We start from the raw sequence: 25802 nt of genomic DNA, 5'->3' as shown, positions 1-25802 counted from the left end.
TTTGGAAAAAAAACTATCCAGATCTGTTTCCTGACTCTTCTACAGGCAAGACAGCAGTAAACTTTTATTTTATTCCTTAGGATTAAAGGGATAGTTCACTCCCAAATTAACTTTTTTTCTATTGATTTATAGTCACAACTATTTATAGACTTGAATTCATGGATATTTTTTTGTTTTTGTCTCATTCCTAAGACAATAATTTAGCGGTTCCGGTAGGAGACATAAAACTATTGGCTTAGTAATGAGACAAAAACAAAACAATATCCATGAATTCAAGTCTCCATGGAGTGACTAATACATAGAAAAAAAGATTTTGGGGGTGAACTATTTAATAAAGGAATACGTCTTTGAAATGCCATCTAAACTGTAAATGAAACGTCTTTCCTATCAGATAGATTGATACAGAGTGAGTAAGGCTCATGCATGTGTTCTGTGGTTCCACCCTATAGAGAGACAATCAAATCATAACTGATACGCAAACCCTAGTTTTTAATCTGTCTGGGGTTATTTCACAACGACTGGCGCGCCATCAATTATCCCGCTTATCATATGGCTAATTAATGAAAAAAATAATAAATTGACCCAAAAGTAACAACAAAACAAAGTGTTTCATTGCTTAGGGTAATGAAAGTATTCCATAAGTATGTGGTGGGTGTGGCCGTCTGTCCAGCACAACACGGTTGTCTCTGAAAACAAGGAAGTGTAGAGGATCAAATAGAATACATTCTCGGTTACTGCATCGTTTATTTCTCACTTCAAATGTTTTCAATAACATTGTTGAGAGCAACGTTTAGTTGTAATGACATGGTGTGTTTGTTTACATGGCTGTCCTGTTGGATTACAGCATCAAACCAAGCAGCGCAGGTTGATATGAGCAGGTGTTCTGAGTCTCTGATTAGACAGAGGTCTGTTATAGACGAATCCACAGACGCGCTGCCTGTAGGCAGACATAGCTGCGGTGTCGCGGTGCGGACACCGCAGCTATGTCTGCCTACAGGCAGCGCGTCTGTGGATTCGTCTATAGAGCTCATCGGTCATTATCCACCAAAAAAAAGGTGTCCCCCCCCTCCCTCTCCCCACCAAGGGAGATACTAGGCTCCTGGTCTTCAGGCAGGGCTACTCTGTTTGTACATCATGCACGATTCGGACACACACACACACACACACACACACACACACACACACACACACACACACACACACACACACACACACACACACACACACACACACACACACACACACACACACACACACACACACACACACACACACACACACCCACGATTTATCAGAACATAAAATTAAGATCGAACTTTGAAAACATATAAATAGAAAAAGGTCATGAGGTGACCTTTACACAGTGTGCTCCGTGCACGTGGAGCTACACACCGTGCACGTGGAGCGTGCACGTGGAGCTATACACCGTGCACGTGGAGTGTGCACGTGGAGCTACACACCGTGCACGTGGAGCTACACACCGTGCACGTGGAGTGTGCACGTGGAGCTACACACCGTGCACGTGGAGTGTGCACGTGGAGCTACACACCGTGCACGTGGAGTGTGCACGTGGAGCTACACACCGTGCACGTGGAGTGTGCACGTGGAGCTACACACCGTGCACGTGGAGCTACACACCGTGCACGTGGAGTGTGCACGTGGAGCTACACACCGTGCACGTGGAGCTACACACCGTGCACGTGGAGTGTGCACGTGGAGCTACACACCGTGCACGTGGAGCTACACACCGTGCACGTGGAGTGTGCACGTGAAGCTTCTCACACACCGTGCACGTGGGACTGCACAGAGCGCACGTTGCAGCACGGAGTCCAAAAGGCCAAAGTGTTTATTTAGAGGAATATTGCTAAAGGTCAGATAAAGGTTAAAGGTCAGATTCTATCCGTGTGTTCCTTCCAGTTCCAGGCAGGGTAGGGTCAAAAAGGTCAAAGGTCACGGGCTCTTACCCTGAGGAGGAGGCGGGGTTTCCTCCAGGGTCACAGGAAGGTCAAGTTCCTTCAGGAGGAGCTGCAGGGTCCCGTTCAGACGCCGCTCCATGGGGGGGGGGGGCCCCCGCGGAGAGGGGGGCCCCCCCGACACGTGGGGGGGAGGAGGGGGGGTGCTGACCACACTGCTGGGGGGGGGCGGGGGGGTAGCTGCTGACTGAGAGCTGAGAGAGAGAGAGAGAGAGAGAGAGAGAGAGAGAGAGAGAGAGAGAGAGAGAGAGAGTTTGTCTTAAAGTTGTACAATGCAAAATCACAAATAACGATTTTTAGCAACCTCTGCTGGTCACTACCGTCACTGCATACAATTTCCCTAGTCCTCGATTACCCAGAATTCCATTCGTTTTCACCGGAAGCCGGAAGCGTTTCAAAAAGCGATCTTTTTGTTTTATACTATCTACGGATCGTTTCATTAGTTACCATGAGCTGTGCTTTGTTTTTCTGTTCTTTTTCGATCTCCAAATCCTACATTCTCTTAAAATCAGCGTGAGGTTCCTTTTTGTTAATAGCGCGGTAGTTCCTGGCCAAACAGGAAACCGTTGCGGTAGTTCCTGGGGACGTCGGCCACGACGTCATGACGTTGGCCAGGAACGTCATTTTCCCGGGAAAGTCCCCCCCGTACACGTTCAATAGAAAATATATAAATAAAAGGCTTCCGGGGGTGAAATTCACGGAGTGGGTGTTGTGAAACTTTTGCCACTCGCAAAAGATATACAATTTAACTTTAGTTTTGTTGAAAACGTTACCTAGTATTACTTTAAAGGTAGGGTAAGTGATATTTTTGGGTTAAAACAAAAAGTATTTTGTTAAAAGGTTAAAGCACTATATTGTGATAGTAATCATTGCTATAGAGTGTTTGTTCAGTAACAGGAGTCTCCCCGTCTCTCCAGCTCTTTAATAAACAGAAAATAAATTTTCTGGTAGGTGTCAAAATCTCAGCCAATCAGGAGAAAGTACCCATTTTTAAGCTTCATTTTTATAGTGTTCCAGTTCTAATTTTGCCTGCTCATTTCTTAGTGTCATCACTTCCTATTTCACTTGTTTAATCTATATCCTGATTGAGTTCTCTATCCTGATTGGATAAAATTGGAAATGAAACTGAAACTGAAACGAAAATGCATTTTCTGTTTTATAAAGAGCTGGAGAGACATGGAGACTCCTTATATGGACCAGACACTCTATAGTAACGAGCACTATCAGAACATAGACCCATTTTGCAATTATTTGAATAATTGCAAATCACTTACCCTACCTTTAATATACTAGTGAGGACCACAAGTAGAGTAGAATACAGAGGTGAAAAAAGTACTCACATTCTTTACTTAAGTAAAAGTATCAATACTGCAATGTAGAAATACATTGCAAATAATTAAACATTGACTTGAGTAAAAGTACAAATAAAGTATTGGCATCAAAAAGTACTTAAAAGTAACAAAAGTAGAAAGTACTCATTGTGCAGAATGACACAGTTTTCAAACGAAAAATGTATATATAGATTTACATAGCAGATCTACAAGCATGCATTGTGAACTTGTAGATCGGCTAATTTCAAATGGCCGCGATGTATACAGGGCTGAAGAGGTTAATGTATGTTTAGTAATAACAGTGTTTCCTGTATATGCATTAAGCAGTGGCGGGCCGTTTTAGTTTTTTTACAGAAAAAATGATATATTGCTCAAATGCTCTCAGGCAGGATGTCCTCTCTGTGCCATCATTAGTTGTTGATGTGTGACTGATTTGTATACTTTTGGCTAATAAAAGTATATTTTCCTAAATCTGGAGACAATTCATACAGTATGTAAACTATACAGATTATTACTGTGCACATGTACTATATAAGATATAAGACTTTGTGTTTGAGCATAAATATGCATTTTGAACCCATTTTTTTTGGGCGTGCGCTCTTCACACGCACGGTAATTTCTTTCCGCATTCCTCCCCCACACCTTCAGCTCCTGGCTAGGGGGAAACTGTAATAATAATCAACATCTACAAAGTAACTAGTAACTAAAGTTTTCAAATAATTGTAGTGGAGTAAAAGTACAATATTTTTCTCTGAGATGTAGTGGAGTAGAAGTAAAAGTACTGAAAATTGGAAATACTCCAGTAAAGATTTATTTTTAAATTTAAGTACAGTACTTGAGTAAATGTACTTAGTTACTTTACACCACTGGTAGAATATGATAAATAGACGTTATGAGGATCATGTTCTTGGACATCAGAAGAAAAAAGCTTGTTTTATGGTTGAAAAAAGATTTGTAGAGACTTTCAGGTTGTGGTTCTGATGAGGATTAGACGTTTAAAGGTTAGGTTCAGGGATATGAGATAGAGTTGTGCCTGATTTACGCGTACTGTAGCGGCGGGTTGGCGTTGTGCACCGAAAAAATAGCTGATCTACAAGCTCACATGGGCTTGTACTGTAGATCTGCAGTTTTTTCGTCTTTAGGCTTCCGGTTCAAAAATTAAAAAAGAAATGGCGTTCATAACATCACTGTCATGAAATGATGATGTCATCACAAGGATTGTGTGTGTGTGTGTCTGTGTGTCTGTGTGTGTGTGTGTGTGTGTGTGTGTGTGTGTGTGTGTGTGTGTGTGTGTGTGTGTGTGTGTGTGATGGAAAAAGGGAACCATCACCTCAACACACTGACAGCTGAGCCTTTATTTTGGAAACACGACTCTACACACAACCAACTACACACAGTGCTGCTACACAACTGCACTCAAACACGTGAGCGTAGCGCGCACACACACACACACACACACACACACACACACACACACACACACACACACACACACACCCCCACACACACACACACACACACACACACACACACACACACAGTTATGTAACCACATCAGTGACCAATGCTGCTGCATATTAACACATTAAGACCTGAGGCTGATTCTAAAAATGTTTTATAAATTCTAAAAAATTTAAAAAATAAAAATATAAAAAATATAAATGTATCTAAAAAATATATCAGAAGCAAATATTTGAGTTACAAATGTTCGCTTTAAAAATATATATATTCAAAGATTTGCACACATTTTCATGATTTAAAAAATAATTGCAGATCTACAAGCTCATAGCGCAACTCTATTTTTGAATAGCCAAAGAAAAAAAATAATGACACAGATGCGTTCCCACTTCCCGGTCTTGATGGACCACACACAGACCTGCCAACCCTGGGGTTTTCTGTTGAGTAACATTATGCTCACACACACATTTTGGGGCGTGTATGTATTCATTTAATGCTTTCTATCGTTTACGCGATTTTTAACTGGGGGGCAGAGTTCAGGTAATTGGTCAAAATAAAATGTTACACAATAAGCCGGCTGTTTATGTCTCCGCTAGGCTGAAGGCACGGAGGTCAGAGCAGAACCTCTGCCCCAAATCTTTCACATAGGCCTGTTATAGCGCCACCAGGAGGCAGATTTTTGCAAAACGATTTTTTTTATATTACTCCTACAGATTCACACAAATTGGTATCTCTATAGGCATGTGACCAAGACAGATTATGTCATATTTTTTTCATATCCTTATTGGATTGGCTTCCAAAGTTTACAGGAGTGGCCTGTTATGTACAAAATGCCTCAAATCATGAACGCAGCTTCAGATTACTGTGAAACTTTGCACACACACCCCCACCAGGCCGAGGAAGACATGCCACAGAATCCAGGGGGAAAAAAAGATGTTGATTGTATGACCGACAGTTCAAGAGCTATAGGCCAAAACGTGAATCTGCCTTTTATAGCGCCACCATGAGGCTGATTTGAAAAATGTAGGCTGGCATTTCTTCTTATGCACAAGCCCAAGCCACTGTGAGATCTATTCTGGCTAAAAATAAATACAAAACTGGATTGTAAAAGTAGACTAAGAAATAAAATCTATTCATAGGCTTTGGAGAAGGTTCAGTGAAGATTTACTTCCACGCTAACCCTGCTGACCCATGGCTATTCAGGTCACACACACACACACACACACACACACACACACACACACACACACACACACACACACACACACACACACACACACACACACACACACACACAGTTATGTAACCACATCAGTGACCAATGCTGCTGCATATTAACACATTAAGACCTGAGGCTGATTCTAAAAATGTTTTATAAATCCTAAAAAATAAAAAATAAATTAAATATAAAAAATATAAATGTATCTAAAAAATATATCAGAAGCAAATATTTGAGTTACAAATGTTCGCTTTAAAAATATATATATTCAAAGATTTGCACACATTTTCATGATTTAAAAAAAAATAGCAGATCTACAAGCTCATAGCGCGGCACTCGCGCTATGAGCTTGTAGATCTGCTATTTTTTAATAGCCAAAGAAATAAAAAAAATGACACAGATGCGTTCCCACTTCCCGGTCTTGATGGATTAACAGACCTGCCAACCCTGGGGTTTTCTGTTGAGTAACATTATGCACACACACACATTTTGGGGTGTGTATGTATTCATTTAATGCTTTCTATCGATTACGCGATTTTTAACTGGGGGGCAGAGTTCAGGTAATTGGTAAAAATTAAATGTTACACAATAAGCCGGCCGCTAGGCTGAAGGCACGGAGGTCAGAGCAGAACCTCTGCCCCAAATCTTTCACATAGGCCTGTTATAGCGCCACCAGGAGGCCGATTTTTGCAAAACGATTTTTTTATATTACTCCTACAGATTCACACAAATTGGTATCTCTATAGGCATGTGACCAAGACAGATTATGTCATATTTATTCATATCCTTATTGGATTGGCTTCCAAAGTTTACAGGAGTGGCCTGTTATGTACAAAATGCCTCAAATCATGAACGCAGCGTCAGATTACCGTGAAACTTTGCACGCACACCCCCACCAGGCCGAGGAAGACATGCCACAGAATCCAGGGGGAAAAAAAGATGTTGATTGTATGACCGACAGTTCAAGCGCTATAGGCCAAAACGTGAATCTGCCTTTTATAGCGCCACCATGAGGCTGATTTGAAAAATTTAGGGTGGCGTTTCTTCTTATGCACAAGCCCAAGCCACTGTGAGATCTATTCTGGCTAAAAATAAATACAAAACTGGATTGTAAAAGTAGACTAAGAAATAAAATCTATTCATAGGCTTTGGAGAAGGTTCAGTGAAGATTTACTTCCACCCTAACCCTGCTGACCCATGGCTATTCAGGTCACACACACACACACACACACACACACACACACACACACACACACACACACACACACACACACACACACACACACACACACACACACACACACACACACACACACACACACACACACACACACACACACACACACCCCTTGACAAGTGACATCCACAAACAGCTTTCTATATCAAATAACTGTAAATGCTCCTCACAAACACATTTCCTCCAGGGGCCTTCAACATTTTACAGGTGAGAGAGAGATGAAGCAGGGACCCCTTAGCTGAGAGAGAGATGAAGCAGGGACCCCTTAGCTGAGAGACAGATGAAGCAGGGACCCCTTAGCTGAGAGACAGATGAAGCAGGGACCCCTTAGCTGAGAGACAGATGAAGCAGGGACCCCTTAGCTTAGAGACAGATGAAGCAGGGACCCCCACTATATTGTATAAAGCTGTGTTGCATATTAAACTACTTCTTATCTTTTTGTGATTTTTACCCATTTTTCTCCCTAATGTAGTCGTTATGCCAGTTAATTCTCCTCTCACACATCTCTGTGTTGTCACTGCTGTTGTATCCTACTGACTCACCTGTCAGTAAGGAGCCCCCACCAGGAGGACGTAGAGACTTCGTCCTACTCCTCCCGCCCAACACTCCCCGCTGATAGGCTCCACCCCCTCAGCCCGTAGATACATAGTGACAAATTAATTACCCCCCCCCCCTCCCCTGAAACACGCTGGACACAGCCTGATGCACCACGGTGGATTTGAACCAACAACCTCCGCGGTGATGGGCTGATACTTAACCACTGCACCACCTGATACTTAAACACTGCACCACCTGATACTTAACCACTGCACCACCTGATACTTAACCACTGCACCACCTGAGCACCAGATTAAACCTTTTCATAGATGACGTCATAGAAAGCTTCATAGACTAGTTTGACAGACAGCTGTCATCAGTGCTGTGTCAATTAATATAAAAATATTTTCTATTAAAATGTTGGATTTATATTTATGTGCATTTTCAGAAATGTAACCACTTAAACCATCAATACTTAGTAAACTTGACCTTAGGCTCTGTACTTGGTCTGCTCTTTTTTCCCTCTACACCAAACCTCTTCGACGAAAGTTTTTTGCTGATCTACAAGCTTTCGTAGAACTTGTAGATCTGCTATTTTCGGCTAAAGTTGTCCTCAGAATAGGGATGCTAGGGTTCAAGTGGTTAATATAATAAAAAATAAAAAACTATCACATAAAGATTTGCCCCCCCCCCCCCCCCCTGTAGTAACTCTGAGGACCCGCTAGGGGTCCTGGACCCCCTGTTGAAGACCCCTGATTTAATACATAAAACCATGAATGTATTCAGTCTAGAATACATTCTTTTTTTCCCCTTTTCTTTTTATACCACGATTTTTGTAACCCATTTCTTTCACCCATTGCCAATTGCCTAAGCATGTAATCCTGGGCGCTACTCTCCCTCTGCCAGCCTGGGGAGAGCCCATAACTGAGCTCATGCTTCCTTCAATGCATGAGGAGTGAGCAGGCCTTCTTATCACCTGACAGGGGGGAGTTTCCCCGGTAGGACGTAGCGCGTGGAAGGAACACGTTATTCCAACCAGTTCCTTTCCCCTCCATCAGGCGCCACGGCTGACCAGGGGGAGGCAGTATAGAGACCAGGATTACTGCATGTTTTTTGTGAGGGTATCTACCCTAGGAGACACGGGGAGAACATGCAAACTCCACACAGAAAGGCCCTTTCACCAACCCCACCTAGGGTATGGGCACTGATGACGTGGAGGAGAGGACACGCCCCCCAGAATACATTCTAGTGGATTCACAAGAATCTTTGTGAACAATAAAAGCCATTCATTGCATCACAGTGAGATGGTAGGGTTAGATTGGTTACTAATGCTATCGGCTGCGAGGGCAAGGAACCAGTTGAAGCCACATAAACATTATAAACTAGAAAAGGTCTCCGCCAGGTCAGGTAGGTTATTTTGGCCTCCTGCAGGAGACCTGTGCTCCGAGGAGCACTTTTTCTAGTTGGCGCTATAATAGGCCAATGTGAAAAGGGTGGCATTTCTTCCTAGGCCGTGCACGGCAATCGGACACTGCATTCATGATTTGAGGCATTTTGTTCTAAAAATGTGTTTTGATAAATTTGACCTGCTGGTGGTGCTATAACAGGCCAATGTTAAAAGGGTGACATTTGTTCCTCAACATGGTGTGAATGTGCGTTCAAAGTTTCACCGCAATCGGACGCTGCGTTCATGATTTGCGGGATTATGTTCAAAACGGGCCACTCCTGCAAACTTTAGATGTCAATCTTAGCCAATCAGGATGGAATACGAAAAATCAAACAGACCCATCTTGATCACATGACTATAGAGATAGAGAGAGGATCAAATCTGAAGGCTTGATATTTAAAAAAAAATGTTTTACATATGTCAGCCTCCTGGTGGCGCTATAAAAGGTAATTGTGAAAAATGCAGGGCAAAGGTTTTTCCTTTACCTTAGAGAGTGCGCATACAAGTTTTACACAGATCGGTGCAGTTAGAATTGGCCTGTTATAGCGCCACCATGAGGCTGATTTGAACATTTTCAAATGGCATTTCTTCATCGACCTAATGGGAATGTGCGTGCAAAATTTCACGGAAATTGCATGCTGTGTTCATGATTTGAGGCATTTTGTTCGAAACCGAGCACTCCTGCAAACTTTGGAAGCCAATTTTTGCCAATCAGGATGGAATATGAAAAATCGGAAAGACCCGTTTCGTTTAATGACTATAGAGATACTGTATACCAATTTGCGGGATTTTGGGCAAAAATCTGTAGGAGTACTGTCCAAAAGTGTGTTTTGCACAAATCGGCCTCCGCGCTATGAAAGGCCCATGTGAAAATTTGGGCCAGAGGTTCTGCTGTGGCATCCAGGGAGTGTGTGTGCACAGTTTCACTGCAATCAAGCCAACGGTGCCGGAGATTAGCTGTACACAGACAATGAATGACAAGAATGACACACACACACACGGCCGGACGGACGGACGGATGGATGGACGGACGGATGGATGGACGGACATACTCTCTCGTCATGCCTTTCGGCCTGGCGGAGACAATGAACTTTATCATTAATTAAAACATAATAATGGGACCATAATTAACTAAAACACATATCATGATGATTAAGACTTTAAACTAGTGACTGGAAGTACAGTATAAAGTATTTATGACCATGTGTATTAAGGTAATAAAATCAACTGTAAAGTTTGGCCCTAAAGCCCCTTGGGTTCAATGCATCACAAACCTGTCTTACCCTCATACCTGTCTAACCCTCAATACCCTCACACCTGTCTAACCCTCAATACCCTCATACCTGTCTAACCCTCAATACCCTCATACCTGTCTAACCCTCAATACCCTCATACCTGTCTAACCCTCAATACCCTCATACCTGTCTAACCCTCAATACCCTCATACCTGTCTAACCCTCAATACCCTCATACCTGTCTAACCCTCAATACCCTCATACCTGTCTAACCCCAGTGGTGGAAAAAGTACTCAAATGTTTTACTGAAGTAAAAGTATCAATACTGCAGTGTAGAAATACTCTGTTACAAGTTAAAGTCCGGTAATCAAAATTTACTTGAGTAAAAGAACAAAAGTATTGGCATCAAAATATACTTAAGTACTTAAAGTAAAAGTACTCATTATGGGTTAGGGTTAGGGTTAGGCTAACCCTAACCCTAACCCTTATGCACAAGTTTCACAAGTTATGCCTAAAATGTATAAAAATGTTTGGAAAATAGCAGATCTACAAGCTCACAGCGTTATGAGCTTGTAGATCTGCTATTTTCCAATAGCCAAAGTTTAAATAGGGCTGAATTGGTTAATGTATGTTTTGTAATAATAATCAAAATCTACAAAGTAACTAAAGTTTTCAAATAATTGTAGTGGAGTAAAAGACTCTGAGATGTCGTGCAGTAGAAGTAAAAGTATTGAAATTTGGAAATACTCCAGGAAAGTAAAAATACTTAAAATGTTTACTTAAGTACAGCACTTACAGTAAGTAAATGTACTCAGTTACTTTAAAACCACTGGTGATCGACACCCACAACACTGATCTGGTAACACACACATTTAGAACAGACATTCTACTACTCTGTCACCATAATGTCCATTAAAGATATATAATAATAATAAAGATATATATAATGTACTGACAGGCTGACAGCATCATTAAAGATATATAATAATATATAATACAATAATACTAAAGATATATATAATGTACTGACAGGCTGACAGCATCATTAAAGATATATAATAATATATAATATGATAATAATAAATATATATAATGTCCTGACAGGCTGACAGCATCCATCAACCACTTCAACACTAGCGTCTTTATTAAACACTTCTCCACACTGATCCACAGCCACAACACTGATCTGGTTCTACCCAAATTTAGACCAAACATGGGAGAATTCTCATCCTACTACTCTGTCACCATAATGTCCTGATATATCATCTGATATATCATCTGATATATCATCTGCTATATCATCTGATATATCATCTGCTATATCATCTGATATATCATCTATTAAAGGATGTGAAACACTGGTTTCTATCAAAACTAACCTGAAAAACCATCTACCAGGAGGAGACCACAAGGAGAGGTAGATGTTAATTCCCATAGAAAGGAGGTGTTTTTCCTCCTTTGTACACAATGTTTTGTAGTTGTTGATGTATTATTGTGTTAATATTCTATATTATGTTGATGAATTGAATACATAGGACCACAATGGAAACAAGTCCCCAGGACTTGTTTGTGTTTGTGTTCTGACTGTACCTCATGATGTTTACATTATGACTAATACAGTATTTAATCAATGCATCAGCACCAATCTGAACTCCTGTCAAAACTCTAGCAAAACACATTCTGCTTTCATTCATTACATGATTTAACACTTTGCTACATTTTACGGCAACATTTTTTTACACACACACACACACACACACACACACACACACACACAGAGAGAGAGTGATGTGTATGTTTTACGTAACATTGAATTGCAACATGTATGCAAATCTAATCTAATCAAATTAGATTAGATGGTGTGTGTGTGTGTGTGTGTGTGTGTGTGTGTGTGTGTGTGTGTGTGTGTGTGTGTGTGTGTGTGTGTGTGTGTGTGTGTGTGTGCAGGGTGCTGCCCTGGGTAAATAAAGAAGTAAACAATGAATCTGAGATAAGAGAATACAAATCTGGAAGGTAGAAATAAAGTCAATAAGACTTTAGTTAACCCATTAAGACCCGTTCTACAAATGACTTCTGAATCAGTAGTTCTAAAATCTGAAAATGTGTTCTGCCTCCCAGAAGAGAAGATTTGTGTTTAAAAAAAATCTTAATTATTCAATATTTTGGGGGAAATTCAAACACTTTCAAGATTTTTCAAAAATGTTATATCTCTTATATCTATATGCTTGTATATCTGCTATCTCCTCTCAGACCTTTAAGTAAAGTGTTATAAACTCCTCTCTAACTACAGACCTTTAAGTAAAGTGTTATAAACTCCTCTCTAACTACAGACCTTTAAGTAAAGTGTTATAAACTCCTCTCTAACTACAGACCTTTAAGTAAAGTGTTATAAACTCCTCTCTAACTACAGACCTTTAAGTAAAGTGTTATAAACTCCTCTCTAACTACAGACCTTTAAGTAAATAAACTCCTCTAACTACAGACCTTTAAGTAAAGTGTTATAAACTCCTCTCTAACTACAGACCTTTAAGTAAATAAACTCCTCTAACTACAGACCTTTAAGTAAAGTGTTATAAACTCTCTAACTACAGACCTTTAAGTAAAGTGTTATAAACTCCTCTATAACTACAGACCTTTAAGTAAAGTGTTATAAACTCCTCTATAACTACAGACCTTTAAGTAAAGTGTTAAACTCCTCTATAACTACAGACCTTTAAGTAAAGTGTTATAAACTCCTCTCTAACTACAGACCTTTAAGTAAAGTGTTATAAAGTCCTCTAACAGACCTTTAAGTAAAGTGTTATAAACTCCTCTATAACTACAGACCTTTAAGTAAAGTGTTATAAACTCCTCTATAACTACAGACCTTTAAGTAAAGTGTTATAAACTCCTCTCTAACTACAGACCTTTAAGTAAAGTGTTATAAACTCCTCTAACAGACCTTTAAGTAAAGTGTTATAAACTCCTCTATAACTACAGACCTTTAAGTAAAGTGTTATAAACTCCTCTATAACTACAGACCTTTAAGTAAAGTGTTATAAACTCCTCTCTAACTACAGACCTTTAAGTAAAGTGTTATAAACTCCTCTCTAACTACTGACCTTTAAGTAAAGTGTTATAAACTCCTCTATAACTACAGACCTTTAAGTAAAGTGTTATAAACTCCTCTCTAACTACAGACCTTTAAGTAAAGTGTTATAAACTCCTCTATAACTACAGACCTTTAAGTAAAGTGTTATAAACTCCTCTCTAACTACAGACCTTTAAGTAAAGTGTTATAAACTCCTCTCTAACTACAGACCTTTAAGTAAAGTGTTATAAACTCCTCTAACTACAGACCTTTAAGTAAAGTGTTATAAACTCCTCTAACAGACCTTTAAGTAAAGTGTTATAAACTCCTCTAACAGACCTTTAAGTAAAGTGTTATAAACTCCTCTCTAACTACAGACCTTTAAGTAAAGTGTTATAAACTCCTCTCTAACTACAGACCTTTAAGTAAAGTGTTATAAACTCCTCTCTAACTACAGACCTTTAAGTAAAGTGTTATAAACTCCTCTCTAACTACAGACCTTTAAGTAAAGTGTTATAAACTCCTCTATAACTACAGACCTTTAAGTAAAGTGTTATAAACTCCTCTATAACTACAGACCTTTAAGTAAAGTGTTATAAACTCCTCTCTAACTACAGACCTTTAAGTAAAGTGTTATAAACTCCTCTCTAACTACAGACCTTTAAGTAAAGTGTTATAAACTCCTCTCTAACTACAGACCTTTAAGTAAAGTGTTATAAACTCCTCTAACTACAGACCTTTAAGTAAAGTGTTATAAACTCCTCTATAACTACAGACCTTTAAGTAAAGTGTTATAAACTCCTCTAACAGACCTTTAAGTAAAGTGTTATAAACTCTATAACTACAGACCTTTAAGTAAAGTGTTATAAACTCCTCTCTAACTACAGACCTTTAAGTAAAGTGTTATAAACTCCTCTCTAACTACAGACCTTTAAGTAAAGTGTTATAAACTCCTCTAACTACAGACCTTTAAGTAAAGTGTTATAAACTCCTCTAACTACAGACCTTTAAGTAAAGTGTTATAAACTCCTCTAACTACAGACCTTTAAGTAAAGTGTTATAAACTCTCTAACTACAGACCTTTAAGTAAAGTGTTATAAACTCCTCTAACTACAGACCTTTAAGTAAAGTGTTATAAACTCCTCTATAACTACAGACCTTTAAGTAAAGTGTTATAAACTCCTCTAACAGACCTTTAAGTAAAGTGTTATAAACTCCTCTCTAACTACAGACCTTTAAGTAAAGTGTTATAAACTCCTCTCTAACTACAGACCTTTAAGTAAAGTGTTATAAACTCCTCTATAACTACAGACCTTTAAGTAAAGTGTTATAAACTCCTCTATAACTACAGACCTTTAAGTAAAGTGTTATAAACTACTCTAACAGACCTTTAAGTAAAGTGTTATAAACTCCTCTCTAACTACAGACCTTTAAGTAAAGTGTTATAAACTCCTCTATAACTACAGACCTTTAAGTAAAGTGTTATAAACTCCTCTCTAACTACAGACCTTTAAGTAAAGTGTTATAAACTCCTCTCTAACTACAGCACTGAGTTGTATCCAGTGTTTAAATGATCACAAATGAAAGATACAGACTGTCAGAATTGACTCAATTCATGCAATTTAACGTAAACATGCAAATAAATCAAATGTTCTCACATGAAAAGTTCTGTCCACAGTATTAGTTATAAATGCAAACATACCAAATCTACTTTGCATGTAATTCACAGATCAAACATTGTAGCTGTCAGAATGATAAACCTCATTATTATTATGAAGGCAGAGAACTCACCATGGTGACTGCAGAGAACTAGACTCACACTGGAAATGACTGAGAGAGAGAGAGAGAGAGAGAGAGAGAGAGAACTGCAATGTGTTCATGAAATACAGAGAGAGAGGGGGCAGAGAGAGAAACAGAGAGAGCGAGAGCAACAGACGCGCGCGCGCGCGCACACGCACACACACACACACACACACACACACACACACACACACACACACACACACACACACAGGTCAGGGAGGAGTAAAGGACAGTACTGAAAGAAATATTGACAGTTAAAGGATCTTCAGGTGTCTGTGTGTACAGCACACTGTGTGTGTGTGTGTGTGTGTGTGTGTGTGTGTGTGTGTGTGTGTGTGTGTGTGTGTGTGTGTGTGTGTATTACTATACTAGTGAGGACCACATGTCCTCACAAGAAACATATTGTTTAGAGATGATGTTTTCTATTAGGACAAGATTCAGGTTGTGGTTATGGTTAGAAATAGGCATTTCATTTCATTGTTTTTTTTTATTTTCCCCCAAAAAATAAAAAAATATTTTTTCTTTCTCCTCACATATTATAAGGACAATATCTAATCACAATTCAATATTACCCCAGAACCAAGGACGGTGTTTCTGATGAATCTAACATGATTAAAATTGAGTTTGAAGTTACAATGGGTTAGTATGCAACCATTTGTGATCATATTTTAGGTTCATTTTTAGGCTATGTGATGTTATGTAATTGTATTTCACCGTTTGTCTGTTTTCTGATGTTATTGTTTTGTGTGAGGACTGCGGATGAAAATTAGCATCTTTGCTAAATCCGGTGTATTTACGTTCATGTGACGTTCATTAATATGCTCTGTCCTGTCTAAATAAACAAATAAAGTAAAGTATAGGAAGGGGGCGTGTCTGATTAAATGAATATCAAATATCTAAATAGTGAATGAATCAACTTAAAAACTATCTGTGGTGAAACATTAAGCCTGAGTAGACGTTAAAATGACCCCAAACATGTTGGAAAGTGAAATATAACTCTAAATTCAATATAGATCAAATCCAATGCAACCACACATGCTATCATATTAACCCATTAAGACCTGAGGCTGATTCTACAAATGTTTTCTAAATCCTAACAGTTTTCTGAAAAAAACATTGAATTTCTTTTTCCAAGATTTTTCAAAAATAGCAAATCTACAAGCTCATAGCGCGGCACTCTGTGCCACTCTATGAGCTTGTATATCTGCTATTTTTGAATAGCCAAAGAAATGTAAAGTGACTCAGATGCGTAACTCAAGCTATAGAGCATTGAGTTTTATCCAGTAGGATCACATAGAAAAAAGCATTGATTATTGAAATGATTACAAAAAGTGACAGATAACTCATTAATTATGTGTAAAATGCATTTTAACCTTTACATTTAAGAAATGAAATGTTATCACATGAAAATGGAGACTCTTACCGGTCATCACATTATTGTCTAAAGGAATGAGACAAAAACTCTGTGAAGAATCTCTGTGAATTCACTTTGCCTGTGAATAGAGGCAAATAAATGGTCTTTATAATACTTACTTGATGGAGTTAAACATATATGTTTTGTGGACCAGATTGATATGATCTAGAACTATCGATCTAACCAGTCAAATTAATATAGTGATGTCTTTTTGGGCCTGTACTTCAGTCTTTTTAACATGCTTTCTGTAACTCTACTATACTTTCCCTACCAAGGCCATGTAGCTGGCTCCATGGCTATCTGGTGCCAATCAGTAAAAACATGTCTTGGTCAACGCTTTGTGTTCTAATGTCCTAATGACCTGTATCTCTGTATGACCTGACATCGTCACTAATTTACTCTGTCAGCTGTCACCCTGTCACAGATAAACCTGCCACATGTCCTATGATATCGAAGTGATAACTTGTTTATGGAACCATATGTTGTACACAAGGATACTATAAGATGAACAACAACTTATTATGATGACACCCTGATGCCTGACAGCTCATCAGATATGATCTGACGTCTAAGGGTCTTAACCAATCGTTAGGATCCACCTTATATCTGATGTCCGGACTCCAACTTGTGTATAAATTCTAATGTCTGTATTTGTAATATCAGAGAGATATTCTTGCTGTACGGTGCCTCGTGGATTGATTCTTTCTCTTAATACAATGTCAACCTTTTAATTTGAGAACCGGCCTGTGTCTGTCTTTGATTTAGTCTCATCCTTTTTACACTGGGTTTTCAGCGGTTTAACTACAAATAGTTTTAATTAACATAGAGCAGGATTTACAACCCTTTATCAACTCTATTAATACTTATATTATATATATAACAAAACATGAACCCTAGAGAGATGAAGACATTTTTTACCAGTGTTCATTTTGTTGATTAAAACTATGACAGAATATGTTTGTTTAATACCTTTTTTTTCACTGACAAAAACTAAGCTATGATGACTAAGACTATGACTAAATATACTGACAATTTTGTCAACAAATAAAAACTAGATTAAAATATTAGGGAGGGAGAAGAAATCCAATAGAACTATAAGACGAGACTTTTTTTTGTTGGCTGCGCGTAGATGACTCAGAAAAGCTCACAACGTGTCATCGTGAGCTTGTAGATCGGCTATTTTTTGGCACACAGCTAAGTATAAATCAGGCATTATGACGGCATCAAGGCACCGCCAACAATACATTTTAGTCGACTAAATCAACTGTAGATTTAGTTGACTAAAACCTTTCAGATGACTGAAATATGACAATATATGTTTTAAACAGTGTTTCCCCTAGCCAGAAGCTGAAGGTGTGGGGGAGGATGCGTGAAAATGCATATTTGTGCTCAAACACGAAGACTTATATAGTACATGTGCACAGTAATGAGCATGAAAATATCTGTTTATATATGAATTGTCTCCAGATTTAGGAAAATATACTTTTATTAGACCAAGTAGTATAGACAAACTGTCATATATAACAAAAAGACAGTGGTGGAGGAAGTACTCACACTTCCTACTTAACACATTACCTGCCAATCACGGATATGTCCATGATTAAAAAAATTAATAAACTAGAAAATGTGCTCCTCGGAGCACAAGTCTCCGCCAGCAGACTATAGCAATTATATTATCATAGCAATAACTAATGAGATACAGTAGAGTAAAAGATATATACTGTAGTTAAATAAAAAGGTGTATGTTAAAGAAATATTTATTTAAAAAAAAATGATTTAAAAATCATATTTGGGGTATTGGGTCGAGTAATAAGTTGTTAGCCCAAGCCTGTGTAGGGAGTTTCCCAAGTTTAATGGCCCGATGACACGTGTGGCACATCCAAGTGTTGTTTTGCTTGATTGCAGTTGGGTTTTTGCCTAGGAGACTTACAATATCTATCGTTCCTGTATAATTTCCAGGTTTAAACTCTGCCACTGATTCTCTGTAGAGAATTCGTTCACAGGAACCACAGACATAATTGGGTCCACTTTCGGACATCTTCTTTAAGAATGCGAGAGCAGCTTCATTAACTTCTAATTCTTGTGATCTGTATCGTTTCTTCTTACTCGTGTTATGTGCTTGTTGATGTTGTCTTTCATTATTTAAATACTCTGACCAGTTCCTTTTTTTCCTTTCGATGTTCTCTTCAGACTCTTCTACTTTTTCTTCCAGAGATTGTAGCAATCTTTGCTGTGTCATATTGTAAGCATTCATGGCTAGTCTTCGTCTTTTGTCATTTAGCGATTTTTTGTCTCTGATTAATTTCATTCTTTCTTTATGATTCTTAGCTCTGTTTAATTGAAGCAATGCTTTGTTTACATTGAAGCAATCTATCATATGGGAGTCGTCATAATTGACTGGTTTGTTCAAATACTTGTCTGTCTTCTTCATCTTCATTGTCTTGAACAGTTTCAGCAGTTGATTGGTGTGTTTGATCAGCTTTGGCCTTCTGCGCCTTTGTTTGACCAATGTTAGGTGTTCTCAGAGGGACACACACACGCACGGACGGGTGATTTGGACTAGAAGATACTGTTCCAATCAAGACTGATTGATCCTGTCTTACCTCGCTTCAAAAACGTAAACGGTTTTTTGAAGTGACACACCTATTTATAGAATTGTATTTCGTCATGCATTCCTCTAGCCAATCAAAGGCATTGGTGTCAACATATTAATACGTATTAAGATTTCGGTCTTGTTGTGGGATCAATTCAACTCTAGTCCTCTTCTGTGTTACTGTTGTAGATGAGTATGCTTTCTTAGCTTTGGCCTTCTGCGCCTTTGCTTGACCAATGTCAGGTGTTCTCAAAGGGACACACACACGCACGGACGGGTGATTTGGACTAGAAGATACTGTTCCAATCAAGACTGATTGATCCTGTCTTACCTCGCTTCAAAAACGTAAACGGCTTTTTGAAGTGACACACCTTTTTATTATAGGATTGTATTTCGTCATGCGTCCCTCTAGCCAATCAGAGACATTGATGTCAACATATTGACACGTATTAAGAGTTCGGCTTTGTTGTGGGATCATTTCAACTCTAGTCCTCTTCTACGTTACAATTGTAGATGAGTATGCTTTCTTAGCTTTGGCCTTCTGCGCCTTTGCTTGACCAATGTTAGGTGTTCTCAGAGGGAAACACACACGCACAGACGGGTGACTTGGACTTACTGAAGGTACTGTTCCAATCAAGTCTGATTGATCCTGTTTTACCTCACTTCAAAAAGTAGGTGCTTTTTGAAGTGACACACCTATTTATAGAATTTTATTTCGTCACGCGTCCCTCTAGCCAATCAGAGGCATTGGTGTCAACAACTTGACACATGTCATGTGGAGCTTGCCCAATGTTAGCTTGGCTAACAATGTTTGCTCACACAAAGCGAAAACATATTCTCCACCTTCGGCGGAGACAATAAATCATACTGTGGCGGCCAGATTTAAGGGGTGGCGGCCCGCCACTGCTTAATGCATATAGGGGAAACACTGGTTTTGGATGAACTAGTCCTTTAACCCATTAAGACCTGAGTCTGATTGTATAAAAGCTTCTAAACCAGTGGTTCTCAAACTTATTTTACTCCCTATGGAGCTCATGTTCTTCATCTGGAGAGAAGACATACATTACATGAATATGTCCAGACAGCTATTCAAGACAAAAGACGGACGATGCCAGAATTTCCAGCTGAACCTGATTCTGAAAAGATGTTGGTCAGTAGATTCCTCCTCGTAAAGTAAGTAAACAAGTACAATGTATTTATAAAGCACCTTTCCAAACAATGTGACCAAGTGCTGGACAATGGAACACAATAACTATCAAGTAAAACAAGTTAAAACCAATCACCTTCCTCTTAGTCATCCTCACTAACCATGACATCATCTCAGAACATCTTTCTCCTGACCTCCAGGTCACTGGGTTAACCCATTAAGACCGGGAACGCATCTGTGTCATTTTAATATTTCTATGGCTATGAGCTTGTAGATCTGCAATTTTTTTTTTATCGTGAAAATGTGTGCAAATCTTTGAATATGTATTTTTTAAAGCGAACATCTGCTATTTTTGAATAGCCAAAGAAATCTAAAATGACACAGATGATGCTTTCCCTGTCTTAAAGGGTGAAGTGTTCAAGGTTCAATGGAAAGGTGACAATGTTCAAAGTTACTATGACAGAGACCCCGTGGCCTCACAGACCCCGTGGCCTCACACCCGTGTCATGCTCTAAATCCCACCACCTTGAACTGGATTTAAAGTCATAACAATACTACGGCATTGAACGTTCAAAGCTTCAAACCTACACATGATGTCATGGTTAAAGGTTACAGTTTAACCTTGATCTCACTACTGCTGGGTGATGTCTGACACCACAGCCTCTTCAGACAGTGTGACTCTCTCTCTGACCACAGCCTCTTCAGACAGTGTGACTCTCTCTCTGACCACAGCCTCTTCAGACAGTGTGACTCTCTCTCTGACCACAGCCTCTTCAGACAGTGTGACTCTCTCTAACAATGTTTGGGAATCCCTACCATTGTTTACCATGACACAGCTTCCCTAACAAACCTCAGCTTACACAGTGAACACCGTAGCTCTGGTTACACGTTCAGATCTGACTGTTATCTGTTGTTTACCTTTACAAACAGGATCATCTCAGCAGAGCTTCAGCAGTAACACACATTTAACCACACATGCATTACATCTATAACTAGTGACAACACACCCAACACAAACAATCAAAGCAGATCACAATCATACATCACATTAGTCATTGAATACAGTACTGTAGCTCAGATTATGTTTGCTTTCCCAGATTCTCCTCTCTGGCTACCTCTGGCGTCAGATGCTGTAAACCCATTAAGACCTGGAACACATCTGTCTCACTTTAGATGTCTTTGGCTATTAAAAAATAGCAGATCTACAAGCTCATAGCTCGGCACAGAGTGCCGCGCTACGAGCTTGTAGATCTGCTATTTTTTTAAAATCTTGATCATTTTTTTTTTTTTCAAAAAACTGTTAGGATTTAGAAAACATTTTTAAGAATCGCCTCAGGTCTTAATGGGTCAATGCACTGAACGGGACATTATCACGTTTAATCAGACTATTGATTGGTGAGACACTGACATACCCGGGGGCAAACGCTCGCCCAAAACATGATTTGCATAACTCGTCGGCTCAAGCGAACTTTCAAAACATTCGGCACAGCAACTGTGGCTCAAGTTCAGTTCACATGAGACGGCGCGCCTCTGTCCCAGTCCAAAACCATACTTTATACAGCACACCTAGTGAGCCCCGTGGGTAGGTCAGGATCCTACTTAGACCAATCAATAGTCTGATTAAACGTGATAATGTCCCATTCAGTGCATTGACAGCATCAGAAATGGGTGGATGTGTGGCTGCAGTTATCTCCTCTCCTTCTACGTCACTCACAACTCCTTCCTCCTCAGTTTGGAGGCAAACCTCTCCGGTGATAGGATGGCAGAAAGAGTCATCAAAAAGGTCAATCAAACACGTTTTCTGTATAGGATCAACTCTCTAGTCAGTAAGAACACCCTGAAGATTCTCGCAGGGGCCCTCATTCAAGGTCATTTTGACTATGCATGCTTCTCATGGTATCACAACACCACTAAGGCCTTAAAAACAAGGCTCCAGACATCCCAAAACAAACTGGTAAGACTACTTCTTGGCCTTAAACATACAACCCATCTAACCCCTGATCATTTTGCTAGGATTGGATGGCTTAGGGTTGAGGACAGAGTACAGCTACTTACAATGGGCCTGGTCTACAAGATACACCACAACATTGGGATCCCCCTGTATTTGTCTAAATACTTCCAAAATGTTAATGAAGTCCATGATCATAACACCAGAGGCAGCTCCACTGATCATGTTCAACCCAGATTTGGCACAAACAACGGAATGAACTCGTTCTCATGCTATTCAACAAAAATGTGGAATGCCCTACCAAAAGGAGTAAAGGAGTGTAATACCCTACTCACTTTCATAACTGCCCTAAAAAACACATTCAGGAGGCTGTAATTCCAAACTGGCCTCTGTCTAAGTCTTAACCTACCCCCCCCCTCCTCCTCTAAAACTGTCTATTGTACATATTTCTTGTTTTTCATACCAGTAACCTGTAAACTGACTGTATGACGTTCTGCATAGTAGTGTCTGTCTGTTTCATGATTTGAGTGCACGGGGATCTCATTTTAAATCAGCCAAGTGCTTTTATGAGCGATCCAGTTTAGAGGACCTTGTATTGTGAATTGTACTTCCATGTACTGTTTCCATGTCTTTATAAATAAAGTATTCAATCAATCAATCAATCAATCAATCAAATCATATCAACCATTCCCACTGTATCCACACTGTATCCACAATGTATCCACACTGTATCCACACTGTATCCACACGCCCAATGATGAAAATAGACGATCTACAATCGCTTATGAAAGTATCTAAACTAAGAGTAAGTATCTGATCTACAAACTGATGTATTAATAGCTGTGTGAAAGTAGCCGATCTACAATCTAAGAAACCAACTTGATAACAGGAGGGAGCATGAATATCACTGCTTGGAGACACACTCCTGAATGACGTTGTTACTTTATAGCGCCTTACATTTATGACAGATATGTAGATCTTACCCCATAAGACACAGCATGTCACCAGAGAATATGAATTTCCATCATAGGACAGATTGAACATTACTTTATGACATTTAACCACTTCAACCCCAATCCTGGGGGAGGGATTCGCCAGAAATAGCCGATCTACAAGCTCACAACGTGTCACAAAAGATTTGGTGTAGATTGAAAAAAGACGAATCAATCACAGTGCAAGTATAAAGGGTCTAAGTAGTTAATGCACTGAATAGATTGAGATTAATCTTTGAGTTCTTTATTTACCCAGGGTAGTAGCTAGGGTTAACGCCCTGCGCACACACACACACACACACACACACACACACACACACACACACACACACACACACACACACACACACACACACACACACACACACACACACACACACACACACACACACACACACACACACACACACACACACTTTGATTAGATGCAAATCTAATCTAATCAAATTGTGTGTGTGTGTGTGTGTGTGTGTGTGTGTGTTGCAATTATAAGTATGTAAAATATACACACATCAAATAAATGCGTACTTTGAGAAACAATGCTTTAAAGTATAGAGCATATAAAATGAGAGATTTAACACATGATGAAAATCTGAACTTTTAAATTTGGATTTAAATTCTGAATCACTTTTTAAGCCTGGATTTGCCACACATTTCCCTGAAGCAGTGTTGATTTTACAGCAAATTTTGTCAGTCTTTTGAATAACATTCCATTTAGTTTTTGTCATATTTCAGTCATCTGAAAGGTTCTTGTCAACTAAATCTACAGTTGATTTAGTCGACTAAAATGTATTGTTGGCCGTGCCTTGATGCCGTCATAATGCCTGATTTATACTTAGCTGTGTGCCAAAAATAGCCGATCTACAAGCTCACGATGACACGTTGTGAGCTTTTCTGAGACATCTACGTGCAGCCAACAATAAAATGTCTCGTCTTATAGTTCTATTGGATCTCTTCTCCCTCCCTAACATTTTAATCTAGTTGACAAAATTGTCAGTATATTTACCGTAGTCATAGTCTTAGTCATCATAGCTTAGTTTTTCTTTCAACAAAGGCATTCAACAAACATTTTCTGTCATCGTTTTAGTCTACAAAATTTATTCACTGATAAAAATTACATCTCAAGGGCATTGCTTCTCAAAGTGGGGTCCGGGTACTGCTATTGTCACAATATTTAAATGTAATGCCTCAACTTTTACATTCCAAGGGGCTGTCAGAGTAGGGGGTCCCCGTTTTGGGGGGTCCCCCGTTCAAATGTGATTATTTTGGGCGGTCAAGGCCTGAAAAGATTGAGAACCCCTGGTCTAGATATTTAAGAGCATCCTGAAGAGCTCTGAATGAGTCAGCAACACGACATTCTTAACATTTGTTTTCTTGACCACTTAATGTTAAGAATGTACAGCATGTTGTTTGGACACATTCATTGTTTACCTGTCTATCCTACTTTATTCTCTAATAAGGCTCTACATTGTTATCCCTCAGACAGGCTGGAACGGCCGAAGACCAGAGATTATGTTTTTAGTCCTGTGAGCCTGTCTGCCCGCCCGTCTGTCTGTCAGGCACTGCTGGACGACGCGTTTCGCAAAAACACACTTTGTGTCAACTAACCAATAGCCTGTGAGACATTGAGTGGATTGAGTCAGAGCACAATGAACAAGGGCAGCAGAATGAAGTGTGGCTCTCTCTCTCTCTCTCTCTCTCTCTCCTCAGAACGAGACACTCCAGACATGGAAACAATGCCTTTAACTCTCAGACCACACTGTCTGAGAGGAGAGGAGAGGAGAGAAGGAGGACTGGTCAGAGGAAAGGAGAGGAGAGGAGAGGAGAAGGAGGACTGGTCAGAGGAGAGGAGAGGAGAGGAGAGGAGAGGAGAGAGGAGGACTGGTCAGAGGAGAGGAGAGGAGAGGAGAAGGAGGACTGGTCAGAGGAGAGGAGAGGAGAGGAGAGGAGAGGAGAGGAGAGGAGAGGAGAGGAGAGGAGAAGAGAGGAGGACTGGTCAGAGGAGAGGAGAGGAGAAGTTGAGTAGCTTCTTGCGAGAGCCTTGAGGTCAGCTGACCTCTCATTACTGGTTTTGCCCAGAGCCTTGTAAGGAGAGTTGCGTCATCGGGCCAGAACAGGAAAGTGTTTCAGAACCACTGATATTACAGCAACATAAGTTTAAAAAAAAACTGTTAGGATTTAGAAGACATTTGTAGAATCCCCCAGAAGCAAAGATTTGCACAAATGTTCGCTTAAAAAAAATATGTATATTCAAAGATTGGCAAAATGTTTTCACGGTTTTTCAATTAAGAGCGTAATCACTAAAAAACACCATGATGACGTAATATTAGGTAATTGTCCGTCAATGTGTTAAAAGACTCACCTTTTGGCCCTCTGGAACCTGCAACAGGGACAGCCT

The 25802-nt window shown here is 39.5% G+C and overlaps 1 protein-coding gene across 1 annotated transcript in view; it reads right to left on the bottom strand.

The window, feature by feature from the left end:
• The window catches only part of LOC308076485 (carnosine synthase 1-like), a 50766-nt gene that overhangs the window by 22595 nt on the left and 2369 nt on the right, over window positions 1-25802 (bottom strand). Inside the window, exons 3-5 of the mRNA XM_080416805.1 lie at window positions 25767-25800; window positions 15299-15337; window positions 1965-2167 (exon numbers count right to left, since the gene is read on the bottom strand). Coding sequence (XP_080272931.1) covers window positions 1965-2055 — 91 coding nt within the window. The 5' untranslated portion in view covers window positions 2056-2167; window positions 15299-15337; window positions 25767-25800. The remainder of the gene's footprint in view (window positions 1-1964; window positions 2168-15298; window positions 15338-25766; window positions 25801-25802) is intronic.

Source organism: Gymnoscopelus braueri (genome assembly GCF_963280865.1).
Source record: "Gymnoscopelus braueri genome assembly, chromosome: 20".
In the NCBI taxonomy this organism is placed as follows: domain Eukaryota; kingdom Metazoa; phylum Chordata; class Actinopteri; order Myctophiformes; family Myctophidae; genus Gymnoscopelus; species Gymnoscopelus braueri.
The sequence above is the reverse complement of the archived record's forward strand: the minus strand, read 5'-3'. Positions and strand labels throughout refer to the sequence as shown.